This window comes from Ambystoma mexicanum, chromosome 8 (genome assembly GCF_040938575.1).
Source record: "Ambystoma mexicanum isolate Mex_15411 chromosome 8, UKY_AmexF1_1, whole genome shotgun sequence".
Taxonomy (NCBI): Eukaryota; Metazoa; Chordata; class Amphibia; order Caudata; family Ambystomatidae; genus Ambystoma; species Ambystoma mexicanum.
The window spans coordinates 490532747-490549271 of record NC_090929.1 but is presented as its reverse complement, the minus strand read 5'-3'; the positions used below and the strand labels follow the sequence as shown (position 1 = coordinate 490549271).

The following is a 16525-nucleotide window of genomic DNA, read 5'->3' as shown; positions in this document are numbered from 1 at the left end:
TCGACGATACATTGTCTAGATGCCCATTGTTGGTCACTGATACTAGTCGTCTTCAGGACTTGCAAAGGGGTAGCCAATATTCTTCCCAAGGTATTGCTTGAAAGTTACTAAAAACAGCTACCATTAAAAACCAATCACTGATGCATAATCCCTAGATCTCCCAGATACGTTATATGGTTCCTATTACTTAGCTTAGTGAGGAACAATTTACCCGTTTTCGCTCGACTCGACAGCTGGGCCGTTCCTTATTGCTTTTAATCCGTTAACAGTTAAGCAGAAAATGCTGCAAACCAAGATCCGGAGGGGGGAATTCAATCATTCCTTTCTGAGGAACATGACGGCTGGACAGAACACATTACTGGTGGACATGGTTGTCAAACGACATTCGTTAGTCCCAATTTACCACCCCAAAGTGGGATGGGGGGGGCACTGGGCATTTGTTTTTCTATTTTTCGAAAGACTAACGTATAATCAACATTTCCCGGTACATTGACATTTGGAATACGTAATAAGCATCTATTATCGTAATTTACTACTTAGTGACAAGCTCATGGCGCAGCGCCTCAATATTGCACGCACCTTGGCGTTCACGAACATTTAGATGTTCCTCCAGATTCGCTTAGGTTTCTCATGATGAATGTTCAACATCGTGGGCCTGGAAGCACAAGTGTGTTTAAAGTGCTGCCAGAGAACTACAGCTCGAAAAAGTCATGTGCAAAATTTGTGACAGTCATAGTTTGTGAATGTGTCAAATTAGCTAATATTGCTCTCCAGGTGTTATAAAGTTTTTAATACACATACCTTGAAGCTCAATATTATATTTCTGTGGGTCTTCTGGATTTACATTTCACCCATCACTGTTCAACGGCAGAAAATATTCATATCGACACCCTGGAAGCCAAAACAGATTTGTTTGCCTTCCTATTAAAGTCTAACGTTATGCAGCTAGAACGGTGCGTAGCATGCGAAAATGCACTGTCCATTTCCCGCTATTAGGTTTAGTTCACTCGGTTTGTAGCCCTTCTTACATGTCAGGGAAACTTTAATCCTCGATTCAGACATCATAGTCAAAAGCCTCCTTGTTTTTGGGAGCCTCCTTTTGCTGTGTGATGCTAGATCTAAATGCTTCGGTCCTCGCCAGGTTTAAGTTAAAAATGTTCTGCTGCGTGAAGCATAACTCAAAAACATTAGAGACGAGTCAGTAATAGAAAGGGGACTATACTCCCTTCGATTTAGAATGTTCTGTAAACCGTAAAGTGGTTGTTGGGGGGCGGTCCTGAGCCCCCACTGCGTGCCCATAAGCCCCCACCCGAAAGGACACACACACAGCCTTTCGGTTCGGGCTTCCCGGTCGCTCTGCTCGCGGCCGGGAACGCCCCTTTATTTATAATCTGGCGGCGGCGTGCAACGCCACGCCGCCGCATAAGCCAGTCATTACGGGCAGCGCCACACTCCTCCTTTTTCGGTAGGAACCACAACTGCACTTTTAACTATAATAACTTTTAACACACAGCTACACTACAAACCACCACTGCACACCCAACACCCCTTTATTGTCAACCACCCGGATCCCTTCATCACAGTTTACTGGCTAAGTGTCCCAGTACATACTCTCTGAGGTAAGCAGGTTTCCCTCGCCCAGCCCTCTGGGGGTACCTCCTGCCTACCTCCGGCCCGTGATGTCCCTCAGCCGCAGCTCCCCAGATTGGGGAGTCTGGGACGTCCTCCCGAAGAACTCCATCATCGGGGTCCTCTGGTGGGTCAGGTCCAGGCAGAGTTTCAGTCCGTGGATCACCCAGTTTCTTGAAGAAACTCACATTCCGGGTGACGGCAGATCGCCCATCCGAGGCCGTCACCATGGATCCCTTGACCGCCACAACATCCAAGGGCTCGGGTTCATAGGGGAGTGAGAGTTTCCCATGGGGGTGTCGGTTGCGGATTAGAACTTCGTCTCCCGGCTCAAGCCGTTGAGGCCGCAGACCCCTTCGCAGGTTTTCCTGGTCAATTCTCACTCGCCTTTCCATTTCAACCCGCTGGTTATCAATCACTCCAGGCTCTTTCTCCACAGCCTCGGTTAGCAGGCCCCGGGGGCATCTCTTGAACAGCGCTTTTGCGGGAGCCACTCCAGTTGAGGCATGCGGGGTGGTGCGATACACCCGCAGGAATTGGTACAGGGCCCGTTGTAGGGGCTGACCCTGTCCCTGGGCGATTCGGAATGTCTTAAGAGTCCGCATGAGTCTCTCCGCATCGTCATTGGCTCGGGGCCACAGCGGTGACACCTTCCTGTGCTGCACCCCGCAGCTCTCCATGAGCTCTGAGAACCGCTCACTTTGGAAAGGAGCCCCGTTGTCGGAGCACAGAGTGTGGGGAAACCCGTGGGCTGCAAAGATCTTCTCCACCGCCACCACCACATGCTCAAACGCCACGGATTCGACGAACTCCACCTCTGGATATCTAGAGTACTCATCGACAATTGCCAGGAAGTGGGTGCCCACCGACGTCGATCCAAAGTCCGCGTGGACGACCTCCCAAGGCCGTGTGCCTCGGGGCATCGCTTCTATTGCCGGCTCCCGTTGCAGAGGAGAGGCTGCCTGAAACCACACGCATGCTGCTACAAAGTCATCAACCCTCTTCTCTAGTTCAGGAAACCAGACCTTCAACCGGAGCCGCGCCTTGGTCTTGGCTGCGCCTTGATGTCCATGGTGGGCCAAAGTGATGACCTCCTTCACTTTTGGCAGGGGGACGACAATCCGGTCACCCCGGAGCAGCAGGCCCGACTCCGAAAACAACTCGTCCTTCACTTTCCACAGCTGTTCAAGTGTTGTTCTGGCCTCTTGTGTCCGCCCGGCCACAGCCTCGAGGACGGACTTCCAGGAGCAGTGTTGCATCGAGTGCCTCAGTATTTGAAAGCACTCGTCTTGGGCCGCCGCGGCCTCCAGCTCCGCCAGTGGCATCGCGTTTGGTGTGGCCGCCTCCACCACCATCCGTACATGGCTGTCAGCCTCTTCTTCGCAGATATCATGCCCCTCTCCCCCGCACACCCCCGGGTGGCGGGAGAGGTAGTCCGCCGCATTGTTGGCCCCGGGCCTGTATACCAAGGTAACGGAGTACTCAAGGAGGGCGAACATCCATCTCTCAATCCTGGCCGGGGGCTTTGACGATGACCCAACCAGAACTGGAAGCAACGGTTTGTGATCGGTTACCACCGTCACCGGACGACCCAAGACATAGTCGAAAATGTCTGCAGCCCCACAACACCGCAAGGGCCTCCCGCTCGATCTGGGAGTACCTCTGCTTAGTCTCTGAGTGCGCCTTGCTGGAATATGCCACGGGGCGAACTCCCCTGTTGCGATCCACCTGAGTTAGCACGGCCCCCAGAACAAAAGGGCTTGCATCAACAACGATCTCTGATTCCAGGGCGGGATCGAAGAATGCCATGGTGTCTTCCGTCGTGAGGGCAGCTTTAATGTCCTCAAAAGCGGCCTGCTCAAGTGGGCCCCAGTGCCACGTTGACTCCTTCTTCGTCAGGGCCCGGAGTGGTTCCGATCTTGAGGCGAGGTTTCGGATGAAACGCCCACAGTAGGTCACCATCCCCAGAAAACTCCTCACATCAGACACCGATTCGGGAGGTTGCGCCGATTTGATGTCCTGGACCTTTCTTGGATCGGGCGATACCCCTCCCTCCTTGAACACAAAACCGAAGAATTCAATGGAGGTGCGCATGAACTCGCATTTTTCCTTATGAAGGGTAAGGCCCAGTGACTGGAGCCGTTCCAGGGTCTTTCCCAGCCTCCTCATATGGGCCACCTCTGTTTTCGCGAACACCAGAATGTCATCGCTGATGTTGAGGACGCCCTCGAGGTCTGCCAGGGCACCCCTAATGTTCTGGAACACCTCGGCGGCAGATGACACTCCAAAACTCAACCTCTTATATCGGTACAATCCCCGGTGGGTGGTAAATGTTATGTACCTGGACTCGGGGTGGAGAACGACCTGGTGGTAACCTGCTCGGAGATCCAGTTTCGAAAAGAACCGAGCCCCTTGTACTTCCGCAATTATGTCGATCGTGGGTGTGAGATTCCGCTCCCTCTTTATTGCCTTGTTAGGGAGCCTCATGTCGACACAGATGCGGACAGAATCAGGTTGCTTAGGTTTTCTGGCCACCACGATCGGAGACACCCAGGGGGTCGGGCCCTCCACCTTTTCGATGATGTCCAGGTTTACCAAACTGTCCAGCCCCTTGTCCACCTGCTCTCTTAGATGAAACGGTACCCTACGGTGTTTCAGGGCAATAGGTTGGACCGACTCATCAATGTGAAGCCGAACCGGTTCACCGGTCATCTTTCCGATCCCACTGAAGAGTGCTACGTACTTGTCTAGGAGATCATTGATGTCTTCAATGTAGACTGAATAGGCGAAACTGACAATCCCCGAGGGCCTCGGCAGTGGCACAGCTGAGCAGGGTGTTGTCACTCACAGGAGTTACATAGAAGGGAGCCTTGATCTGTGAGCCGTCATGTTCAACACTGGCTATAAAGGCACCATCCAGTGGAATCGGTTCCAGCCCTCCAAACGCAAATATGCAAGCCTTCGGTGTGTCCAGACCTGGGAGGGGTTCAAGCGTGTAATAATGTCCTCTGGCCATTACATTGACTGAGGCCCCCGTATCCACGAGCACCGGGACTGTGGAGTGATTGACCTCCACCACACATCTGGGCTGCCTCCGGCTCTTTCTTTTCAGGATTTCCACGCTTGAGACGAAAAAGATGTTCTCCTCGTCCTCCTCGGCACCCTCTACCTGGGGATCCACTTCGCCCTGATCTACCTGGGCCACATTTGGCGGCGGGTTCTGGCGTGGACTCCACGTCCGTGCCTGGCCTCTCGGCACAATCACTGGCAGGGCTGCACGGCATACCCTTGAAAAGTGATCGGCCAGTCCACATCTGCCACAGGTCTTTCCCACCGCCGGACATTCTGTCGGGTGAGGAAGGTCGTACCCGCATTTCTGGCACGACTCCCCGGCTCCGCCTGCCCTGTCGCGGGGTCCTCCACCAGGACGTCTCATGCCTCTGCCACCTCGCCACACAACGCACACCACCTCCGATCTCACTGACTGGGATCCTGCCTCCATCTTATTGGCCCGAGCCTCCGCCACCTCATGGCAACGGCCGAGCTCCAGTATGCGGGGCAGAGTGATGCCTGGCTCTCTCAGGACCTGCCTCCTGAGTTTGCCGGAGGAGCATGCCTGGATTAACATTGTGCGCATCATGTCTTCCGCGTCCGTCCACGCACATCCTAGGGAGAGGCGGCGCAAACGACCATAGAAGGTGTCCAGCGTCTCATCATCCTTCTGTTTGGCCGACAGCATAACACATCTCTCATAGTCCACATCAGCAAGGGGGAGGAAATGTGCAAGGAGTGCCGCCGTGGCCGCATCATAGGAGGCATAGGCAGGTGCGAGGGATTCAAATATTTCCTGGACCGCAGGCCCTGCGGAGTACAGCATGGTGGCCACTCTGCTGTCATCGTCCGTCACCTGAGAGGCCCTGAAATACATATCAAGGCGACTCATCCATCTCCTCCACCGGGGGCCCATGCTCGAAGGTGGCCCCGATGCGTCAAATTGTCTAGTGTCTATAACAGTCAAATCCGATACCAGGTACACACTACGAGCCTGACAGCTCACCTGGGACGGGCACCAGCTCCAAGGACCAGGAACAAAGCATGCTGGTGTGAATGTCTCTCAATCACAGCCTTCTCCGATGATGAAGAGGACGAAGAAGATACTACAGCCACTTGATGATGAAGGGGACGAAGAAAAATGCTGTCTCCATCCGCTGGCATCCACCAATGTATAGGTGTTCCAAAAATTAAGCCATAAGCATGGAGTAGGCTAAGCAGGTCCAGCCATGTTAACCCTTCTCCTGGCTTTCACACGATGTAGTAGCACCAAAACTACATGAAAATCCGCAATCCAACCATGGGTGTGCAGATCATGCTGCCTGCAAGCAGAATTTCCAAAAATTTGGCCCGGATTCACTTCCCCCTCCAAACCGGAGCTCGGAGAACATCCGCGGCCTACCAGACAAAATGGCCGCCGGCCGCGTGTACGAGCCGCAGCCACGGCATAAGACGGAGCATCCAGGCGCTCCGTACATGCCGAAAAAAAATCAGAAGCCTGCACCGCCGGGCCCGGGCATCCGCACTCGCTCGTCGCCACTGTTGGGGGGGGGGGGGGGGGGGGGGGTCCTGAGCCCCCACTGCGTGCCCGTAAGCCCCCACCCGAAAGGACACACACACAGACAGCCTTTCGGTTCGGGCTTCCCGGTCGCTCTGCTCGCGGCCGGGAACGCCCCTTTATTTATAATCTGGGCGGCGGGTTGCAACGTCACGCCGCCGCGTAAGCCCGTCATTACGGGCAGCGCCACAGTGGTAACAGAAAACGGACTATCTGTCCCATCTCGGATGGTGTGTGAAATTCCATAGCCTCGTACTAGCCTCGCATTTTAATGAACAAAGTTGTGATTTACGAATGCAAAAGTCAATCATTTAGCATTGCACCACTAAAAAACGGCCCTTGTCCGCACCTTGTTGAAGTGGTGCAAAATATTATGATGCAATGTATGCACCATAATTTACCTCATAATTTACTAGTCGCAAATGTTTTTTTTATATATTGTGCCGTCCTCTGTGTTTAAGAAAAGGGCCATGAATACGACCCCATACACTATCCTAGAGTCCAGTTGTGTAAATTGTCTAATCAGTTCAAGTAGACTAACGATGCCATCTTCAATTGCCTATTAATTTAGCCTCCAGTGATCATACACTAGTCCCGCGTTAGTTCATCATACAGTCAGCAGGATAGCTTACTAAATAGACGTGTCGCATTGCTAAATGCCACTAAAAAACGGTGCTTGTCTACACCTTAGTGAGGTGGCGCAATGCACTATGATGCAACATAATACACTATAATTTACCTCGTGATATACTAGTCGCAAATGTTTTTTTAATATTATCTCGTGCCGTCCTCAGTTTTAAAGAGGGCCATGAATGCGAACCCATGCTCTATCCCAGCGTTCCTGGTCTGATCAGTTCAAGTGGACTATAGATGTCATCTTCAATTGCCTATTAAGCCTCCAGTGGTCATGCTCTGGACCTGCGTTAGTTAATAGGCTAGATTACCAAATAGACATATCCATAGGCTAGCATAATCTCATGACACCAAGTAGGAGAAATCTTTAAACATGATGCTGCTGGTTATGGCTCTTTATTGAATATAATGCATCTCAAATATTGCCTCAACTAAAGATTTTTATTTTTCCTATTGTAGGAGATGTATCGGAAAGACAGGAGGGGGTTATTTTTAAAGTTACATAATACATCTAGTCCATTCTTCCTGTAAATTCAAACCGCTTATATAGCTTTGCGTTTGGTAAAGCCACCACTGTTCTGTTACAACTTGGCAGCGGTATTGGCTCCATCTGTCCCCCAGATTTTATCTATACCCCACCATTTAAGGTTGTCACATCTGTGATTCTGTTCAATGTAGTTTTGTGGCAAAGGTGCATTAATATTTTTGTTACTTATTTTAGATTTGTGCTCTGTCCTCAATTTCACTGTACGTGATGTTTTGCCAATATAGGTCTTCTACCAGGGGCAGGTTATTACATATATCACATTATTTCGATTGCACTTTGTGTGGTTCTTCAAAGACCAACGCTTGTTGATATTAATGTTGGTACATGTCGATGTGGAGCTTCAATTGCAACCTTCTCCACACAGAAAATGGCCTGTAGTGGGAGGCATCCCCCAAGTGGTAGTGATTTGGGTTATCACCTGTTGAGCTTCTATCTGCTTTTGAGACCCATTCTTTTAGATGTCTGCCTTTTTTAAAGCATACATAGGCTTTTGCAAAGTAGGAATATTAAGTTGCAATAAATGCCCGTGTTTTGATATTACTTTTTTATTTTGTTATGCTGAGTGTTATATGTCAAGGCACAAACCTATATCCATTGTGCCTTCCCCACAGGTTGCATAGTGTGCACATACAAACGTTGCACAAGTTTATAGTTCTCTTTTTGTATGTTGGACTACTTGATGCTTAGTCTTGATATGTGGTATGTTGAAATGAAAGCGAGTGAGAATAAGAGATTGAATTTAGAAACATCAAATGTTTAAATCATGTATATGTGCTTGATTTTAAAAGAATATATGTATTCACCTAATAAAGAATTTTGATGAATGTAATGTTCTTATATGATTAACCTACACTGATCCCCCTTCCTTGGATTGCGATATGAAAATGGTCCTTTTGCCTTTAGGGCAATATTGAGTTAAAGTATTACTGTTCTGTGAGGCATCAATTCTGGTTTGTATCTGATACCACCACACGGGGACGAGCCCCATAGAGCCTCCACACTGGACGAAGTTGGGCCCAAGCGCCTCTGAAATGTTTCAGTTGGTTCCCCCGGGGACAGAGAATGGTGGCTTCCTGTACCAGTGGCGCAAGTCGAGGAGAAAGACTGTCCTGTATCGTCCCTTCCTGGACGACATCTGGGAGAAAGGCCTAGCTCTGAGAAACCGAAGTACGGCTCCAACCAAGCGCGACAGATTTGACAAGTTCTGGATTCAGCTCCCAGGTGCTTAGTCTCAGCCCTCGCCTGATCTGGTGATCTGGGCCGCAGCCAAGCAGCGCTCTGTCAACTAGTCATCGGCAGCCATGGTACCTCTGTACCAGGAGGGGAAGAAGCTGATGCAATGGCAAAGAGGGTAATTTGTACAGCAGTCTCTAGCATCAAGGCAGCTAATGTGCTAGCAATTTTGTCCCGATATGACTTGGAACTATGGTTCAAGCTGGGTCCTATTCTGGACTTCCTGCCTGACCAGGTCGAGGCACTGGAACTCTTTCAGGAAGGGGAAGTGGCCTTGGATATCGCGCCTTTTCAGTGGCAGTGGACAACGCGGACGTGGGTTTCTGCCAGATGGGGAATTGGGTGTCGCTGTGTCATCCAGTTTGGTTGAAGGCAACAAACATCCGCCAGGACTTTTGGACTAAGGTGCTGGATATGCCAGTGTATGGGGAGAACCTCTTCGGAAAAGCAGTCGACGAGTCTTTGCAGACAATAAAGACCAACACTGAGACGGCACGGTCCCTGGGAGCTTTGCAACTGGATCAGCCATCGTCCTTTCGCTCTTCCAGAGGGAAACCCAGGAAGATATTCCAAGGGTTATAATGCCCCGTACCAGCACCCTTCATGCTCCTCCACTCGAGCATACAGGGGTCGTTCTCAAGGCAGCAGAGCGCAGCAGTGCTGGCACCCGCTGGGCAGGGCTCTGACCGCCAAGCAGGCCAGAACGGTCCATGGCCTCAGGGCCCCCACTTATGCACCCCAGTGGGAGGCCGTCTGGCAATGTTCGGCAGCATGTGGGAAAAGATCACCACGGACAGATGGGTGCTGGATGCTCTCGGACAGGAGCACACCTTGGAGTTTCAAGGCAGGTGTCCTCGTATCCTGCCGATTCAGCGACAAGAACAAGGTGGACCACAGCTTCTGCAAGAGGTGTACGCCATTTAACAGAAGGCGGCGGGCCGGGGGCAATAGAACCCGTCCCCAGCGTCTCTGGTGCTCCTGAGTCTATTCCAGAGATTTTCTGGTTTGAAAGAAAACTGGTGGGTTCGAGGCCGATCCTGTATCTACGTCGTCTCAACAAGTACACCAACACAAGTTTCAGATGGTCACGTTGCAACATGTGCTTGGCCAACTGGAGCAAGGAGATTTTCTGACGTTGGATCTGGAGGACGCCTACTTCCACAAAAAACACTGCAAGTTCTTATGATTTGTCGTTCAGGGTCACCACTACCAGTTAAAGGCTTTGCCCTTCTGCCTGACATCGGCCCAAGGATTTTTAGAAGTGCCTGGTTAAAGTGGCAAATCTGTTTTCAAGCCATCCAACTATACCCCTACCTGGATGACTGGCTGGTGCAGTCGCGCTCACACTTTCTTGCAAGCGAGCACACATAGAGAACCGTAGTATGCTGACGGAGTTGAGGTTCTCCATAAACTATCCAGAGTCTTGCTTGACCTCCATCTCAGGACACGCTGTTCCTAGGTGCCCGACTCAACAGTGACGTGTTTGACGTTACCTCGGAGCAGAGGGTGAGAGCATCACTTGTCGGCTCAGACGGCGGCAGTTCGGTCCATCAAGTCGCTGCTGGGAATGATGTCCTCATATATTAGCCTTGTTCGCCCGACTTCAAATGAGACCTCTCCAGGAGTTCCGGGATGCGAGGTGGATGCAAGTGTCGGGGAACTTTGCAGACAAGATCTCCCTCCAACGAGGAGTTCCATCGGGTGATACAGTGGTGGGGTGCACGGCCACATCTTGTCCAGGGAGCTCAGTTTCAGGTTTCTCCTTACCAGTAGGCGGTCACCACAGACGCCTCTCTAGAGGGATGGGGAGCCCACACCGGACAGATGAACGTCGGAGGCCTCTGGCAACCGGAAGAGAAGGACCTCCGCGTCCTGGAACTTGGGAATGTATTCTGGGCCCTAAAGTCTTTTCTGCCATCATTGAAGAGCAAAGTAGTGAGGTTCGTCACAGACAGACCACCATGTTCTACATCCGGCAAAAAGGAGGACCCGTTCACCAGCACTTTCCAAGGAGGCCCAGGACAGGTGGCGCTGGGCCATTCATCAAGGCATGGTCCTTGTCCCGCTTCACCTAGCAGGAGTCGAACACCATTGCGGACTCGCTCAGCAGCTAGCTGCGTTCTTGCCAAGAGTGGAAACTTCGCCAAGACCAGGTGGATCTTCGGTTCGGCAAACAGGGCCAGCCCAAGATGGAAATCTTTGCGATGGTGGTGAATGCCAACTGCTAGGGGTTTCGCCAGCAGGTTCCCTCAACCGAGGAGCATGGGGGATGCGTTCCCGTTGGATGGTCAGTTCCTGTACGCTTTCCTCCGTTTCCACTCCTATTATGTGTGATCAACAGACTTGGACAGTGCCACTGTAGGATATTAGTCGCCCCAGTGTGCCCGAGACATAGCTTGTATCTGGATCTGCTGCGTCCGTCAGTGGCCCCATCAGGCTGCCACTGTCCCCAGACCTTCTTGCCAGAGAAGGGATGCAGGGGGCGATTCTACATCACCACTCGGGGCTTCCACAGCCCTAGAGTTTGGCGGTTGTGCTTTACCCGCAGAATGTAAGGACATCCTGGCCTGGGCCAGAGCCTCATCAACTTTTGAAGTGCTACGGACATAAATGGAAACGCTTCTGTGTGTGCTACTGGACTCGGGAGTTTACCCTGCTGCATGTCACAGCCCTGCAGCTTCTGCCATACTTGCTTTCCTTGTCCAAAACGGGACTGGCTCATGCCTCATCAAGGTGTATCTCGCCGCCATATCCAGGTACACCAGGTCTCCGGACAGACCTTCGCTGTGGTCTTACTCTTCCAGGATTTTCTCAAGGGACTCTTCAGAACTTTCCCACCGGTGAAGGCTCGTGCCCTGGCTTGGGAGCTCAATGTAGTACTAACTAAGGTCATGGGAGCTGCCTTCGAACCAATGCATCCGGTTCCACTCAAGTTCCTCTCGTGGAAGACTGCTTTCCACGTGGCCATCACGGCCAGGCGGGTCAGGGATATTCAGGCCCTGTCTTGCAAGCAGCCTTACTCGTCTTTCTACGCTTCAAGGGTGGTACTGCGTACACAACCAACCTTTTATGCCAAAGGTACCGTCTGAATTCCACCTCAACAAACCTTTGTTACCAATCTTCTTCCCCACTCAAGTCTATGCCAGCAGAAAGTGCCTTGCATCCGCTGGGCGTTGCTCGTGCCTTGAAGTTCTGCGTGGCACGAAATAAGAATTTTCAAAAGACTTCCCAGTTGTTCAACTTTGGACCTGTAAATCAAGGAAAGGCATTATCGAAGGCTTAAATCTCCAGGCAGCTCTCAGGCTGCATCATGCACTGTCATCGACTGGCTAGCAGGCCGCTGCCAGGCCGGTAGAGAGCCCTCTCCACCAGAGCCATCACGGCAATGACTGCGTTTCTATCTGGTGTGCTCCTGCTCGACATCTGTAGGCTGCCACATGGAAGTACACACACACACACACCTTCACGAGGTTCTACTGCGTCGACCGGGATTCCTGGGAGGAGTCCCAAGTCGGCCATGCAGTGCTACGCAACCTGTTAGTTTGTTTGAGGTGAGTCTGTTCCAGAGGTGAGTGTTAATTGCTTCTGTTTAGACTTGCCACCTCACGTGGTTCTGTATATGGTACTGCTGTGTAATCGTTATTCATGAGCATTTGAATCCATGACAAACCCCATGCTGGAGAAGGTTTAAGTTACTCATCTGTAACTATTGTTCTCCAGCATGGGTCTGGCATGGATTCACATGTGAACCCTCCCTCCTTTCACCTCTGACTCTTCTTGGTTCATACTGCCTCTTTACGTGCATACCAAATTTGAAGATGGCCTCCAGGGGTGGAGCTTGGGGAGAGGACTGTTAGATGGGGGGTGGGGGGCAGTATGACCCACAGGACAGTGATTGGTTTAGAGGAGAAATACAGTTTTGAAGTTAAATGTTAAAGGTATTTGTACTGCGCACCGTCACCAACGGAATTGGTCCCCAGGCGCTCTGGCGAATCTGTAAATGATAAGGTGGGGTGGGTTAGTAAGGTGAAGAGGGAGTAGGATAGTGAGAGTAGTGGTGTTCTGTTGGCAGCTTCAGCTCGGTATACACCAGATACTGAGCTTTGGTGCAGGTATTGGATCGGTGTCAGTCCGCGTGTGCTGTTGCTCCGGCTTATGTGGTGTTGCAATGTTGTTAAGTGCGTGTGGCTTGTTGTGCGAGAGATGGTTGTGAGATTTTTGAGTGAGATAAGTATGCAGAGTTTGAGCTTATGTTGGTTAGTGGGTTACCTGACCTTTAGCATGCTAACATTCACAGTTCTATCCAAGTCCGGACATGCTAGTATTCACAATTCTATCCAAGTGTGGACATGCCAACATTCACAATTCTATCCAAGTGTGGACATGCTAATATTCAAAGTCCTATCTAGATGCGACGCAGGCTAATATTCACAACTCTAAACAAGTGTGGATATGCTAATATTCAGTTCTATCTAAGTGTGCACATGCTAACATTCGTGTTTCACCTGAGTGGGGGCATGCTAACATTCAAAGTCTGCAGGCCAATGTTCACAATTCTATCCAAGTGTGGACTTAGATGCCAACATTCACAGATTCTATCCAAGTCTGGACATGCCAACATTCAGATTCTATCCAAGTCTGGACATGCCAACATTCACAGTTCTATCCAAGTCCAAACATGCCAGTATTCACAATTGTATCTAATTGTCGACATGCCAATATTCAAAGTCCTATCCAGATGCGACGCAGGCCAACATTCACAACTCTATCCAAGTGTGGACATACCAATATTCACAATTCTATCCAAGTCTGGACACGCCAATATTTCAATTCTATCTAAGTGTGGACATGCTAATATTCAGTGAAGGTGAAACAGTTTTTTCTTTTACCGAGGATTCCCAGCCTGATTGGGAATATTCATAAGCATGTGAATCCATGCCAGACCCATGCTGGAGAACAATAGTTGCAGGTAAGTAACTTAAACCTTAAACCCAATAAACGCTTGACTGCAAACTGTCAATTTGAAAAACAAAAGGCCATCAGCGCACTGGACATTATGGTGGAGTGTTAATAGCAATCCATGGTCCTGTGGCCTGTACCGTCTGATCACATCAGTTTGCCTCACACCTTACTGGCTTGGACCTGTCGGCTCAGGCTGGCAGACTATTATCAGCTGGTATGGCCTGTCTTGCAGTGAATTATTGCCTGAATCGTACCAAGGCAGGCATTCTTTAGCTGGGAGGCTTGGGCAGAACACCATTGAAATGCCCCTTTACATTACAACTGTCAATCTCCAGAGACTGACAATTCTGGGTGTCATATTAGACCTTGTGCCTGGCTCTTCCCAGATCAACACAGTATTGAAAACGATAAATTGACCCTCCTTGCTCAGAAAAAGTATCCAAATCGTTCAATGGAATCTCTGGGTAAACCTCAACAGACCATCCCTGGTCCGACTTTTGTAATGGCTTCCTTTCTTGTGAAGAAACTGACAGTTGCAGAAGGCGAATGGCCAAGAAGAAGTCAGATAGCCCCCAGACAGACCCTAGCATTGGTCATCTGTTCGCCCGGCAATTGACCCTTATTAAGGTCAAGTTTTAGGACGTATTCGAAGTACATCCTGTTAGGAACTTTGGAACTTAGTTGAGAGGTTTCCTTCTGTAGTATAGCATTGGTCTGTGCTGATTTAGGCTTAGAAACCGTCTTCAGGAATAAATGACGGCCTTACAGACCACCCTATGCCAGACACACTTGATGTTTTTGTATGAATTGTACTGTTTTTGTTAACCACATTACACTTGTATGCACTTGTTTAGAGCAAACCTGCCTTAGGGTTTTCCATATTTGTTTGTTTGAATCCTTTAAGGAAGAAAAAGAGAAAAAGAATGTTATCAGAAAGATAATCTGACACACTAGCATTATGGCAAATTAATAAATGATAGAAATATTTCTTTAGTACTGGCAATGTTTTTTGTAAGATTAAATTAGCAAATGCATTCCTAGCTCAGTTGTGGACAAGTTAGGTCAGATTGGTACGTGCCCCGCAATTAGAAAGTGTTTTCACATAAAAACTACTAATAAGCCTACATCAGTAAGAGTGTAGCAAAGAAAAATATCTGTGGCAGGACTCCCTAGGTTTCCCAGACAGCCCCCACATGACAATCAAAACATACCTTGTTTACCCACACCTCACCTACTTGGGTCATTGCCTTTCTTATATGTACTGTTGGCTCAAAGTCTGGGTATCCAATTTGCTATTGATCAGATAACACTCTGCACCTTTCAGTGGACCATATTACTGATGATAATCATTTACAATTCAAGACCATGTGACCTACAAATAAAATTGGACTTGGAATTAGATTTGAAGCAATTTGAAAGTTGCAATGTTTTTTTTAAATATTTTGGACACCAAACCATTGATTGTGATTTTGTACTATTTTCGGAACTGGACCTTTGACCACGCATTTTATTTGACGATTTTGTTCCTGAGCTTTTCAGAATGTGAGTTTTTAATTTCTTCAGTAAGGAAGCATGATACCAGTTTGCTTGCTGCTTCCAGTGTCTTCTATAATCGATCATTGCAACTTGTTTGATATACAGCGCCAGTTCCTGTAGGCCTTATGTCTTCGTAAAGTTGGCATCTTTCCATTTCTCGATACTAACGTGATCAATGTGTGGTTCCTTCTTTAGATACAACACACAGAAGACATGGACAATGAAATAGATGAGCTGTTACAAGAATTTGAAGAGAAAAGTGGAAGAAATTTTCTTCATACTGTTAGCTTTTATTAAAGCAACGTCCCCTTCCCTTAGGCCCTAATCGAAACACATGAACCATTGAATGGCATTGCATTCCCCGCCACAAAAATGTTTGTTAACATTTTAATTCCTTCATGTTAATTTTAAGTTTCATGTATGCAATCGCCCAGCTCTTATCTAAAGTGTACATAGGGTGGAGATGTATATTGAAACTAAATATTTAAAAAAAGAAAAAAATCAAGAATCTTGAGTCCTGCTTCCTCGAGTGGGATTGCAATTTGACATTCATTTGCTCTTTAGTATATATAAATAAATAGTTATTGTTTTCCTCCAACTTTGACATTTATTTTAATTTAAGTATGTCTTGTAGTCTTTTTTTGGATTGTTTATGTGCCTGTCTTTGAATACTGAAATGTTGTTGGTAAAGAAGCCAATATGACAATTTGAATGTGTATATTACGGTATGAATTAAAAAGAATTGTGCATTAAATAAAAAGATAACTTATCCAGTGTTTGTTTAAATGTCTTTGAAAAACAGATTCTTTTTGGAATTTTCACCTTTGTTCTAAACTACTTTTGGAGTAGCACACACCCTTTGTTAGTGTGGAACAGGCTTGGCAGGCGCTGCTTTCCATTTGATAACTGACACACTCGAAACAACAAGAACCCCTAAAAAGGATCATGTGACTCTCTTCAGTATTTTTTTCACCACCCATGTAACGCAAAACTGGGATCCTGAGTGGAATGGACTTCTTTGAAAGCTATACTTTGAAAACGTGTATTAAAGAATAATCGCACAGGCATTGTTCAATTGAAGCTTGTAATAATTGAAATGTTTTTAAATATTAAATATTTTGACAAAGATGTTTTGCTTCCAAATTTACTACATTTCTCAATGTAATCTCTTTAACATCTGAAGTTGAAAATTACATTTTTTGCTTGACAAGATTTTTTTTAAACCTGCATCTGTATTGCCAACATTATTACTTGAGTCTTTCTTTTCTTTGGGTCCGACCTACCCGCTATCCTAGGTGTCCCTATACCCCAGATTTCCAACTTGCGATCAGTGACATGTACTGTCTAGAAACGAGCTAATGTGAGGGCCTAAATGC

General features: G+C 48.5%; 1 protein-coding gene across 1 annotated transcript in view; it reads left to right on the top strand.

Annotated features, from left to right (window-relative positions):
- Positions 1-16277, top strand: part of SSU72 (SSU72 homolog, RNA polymerase II CTD phosphatase) — a 384165-nt gene extending 367888 nt beyond the window's left edge. Inside the window, exon 5 of the mRNA XM_069610133.1 lies at positions 15345-16277. Coding sequence (XP_069466234.1) covers positions 15345-15446 — 102 coding nt within the window. The 3' untranslated portion in view covers positions 15447-16277. The remainder of the gene's footprint in view (positions 1-15344) is intronic.
- Positions 16278-16525: the final 248 nt, after the last annotated feature.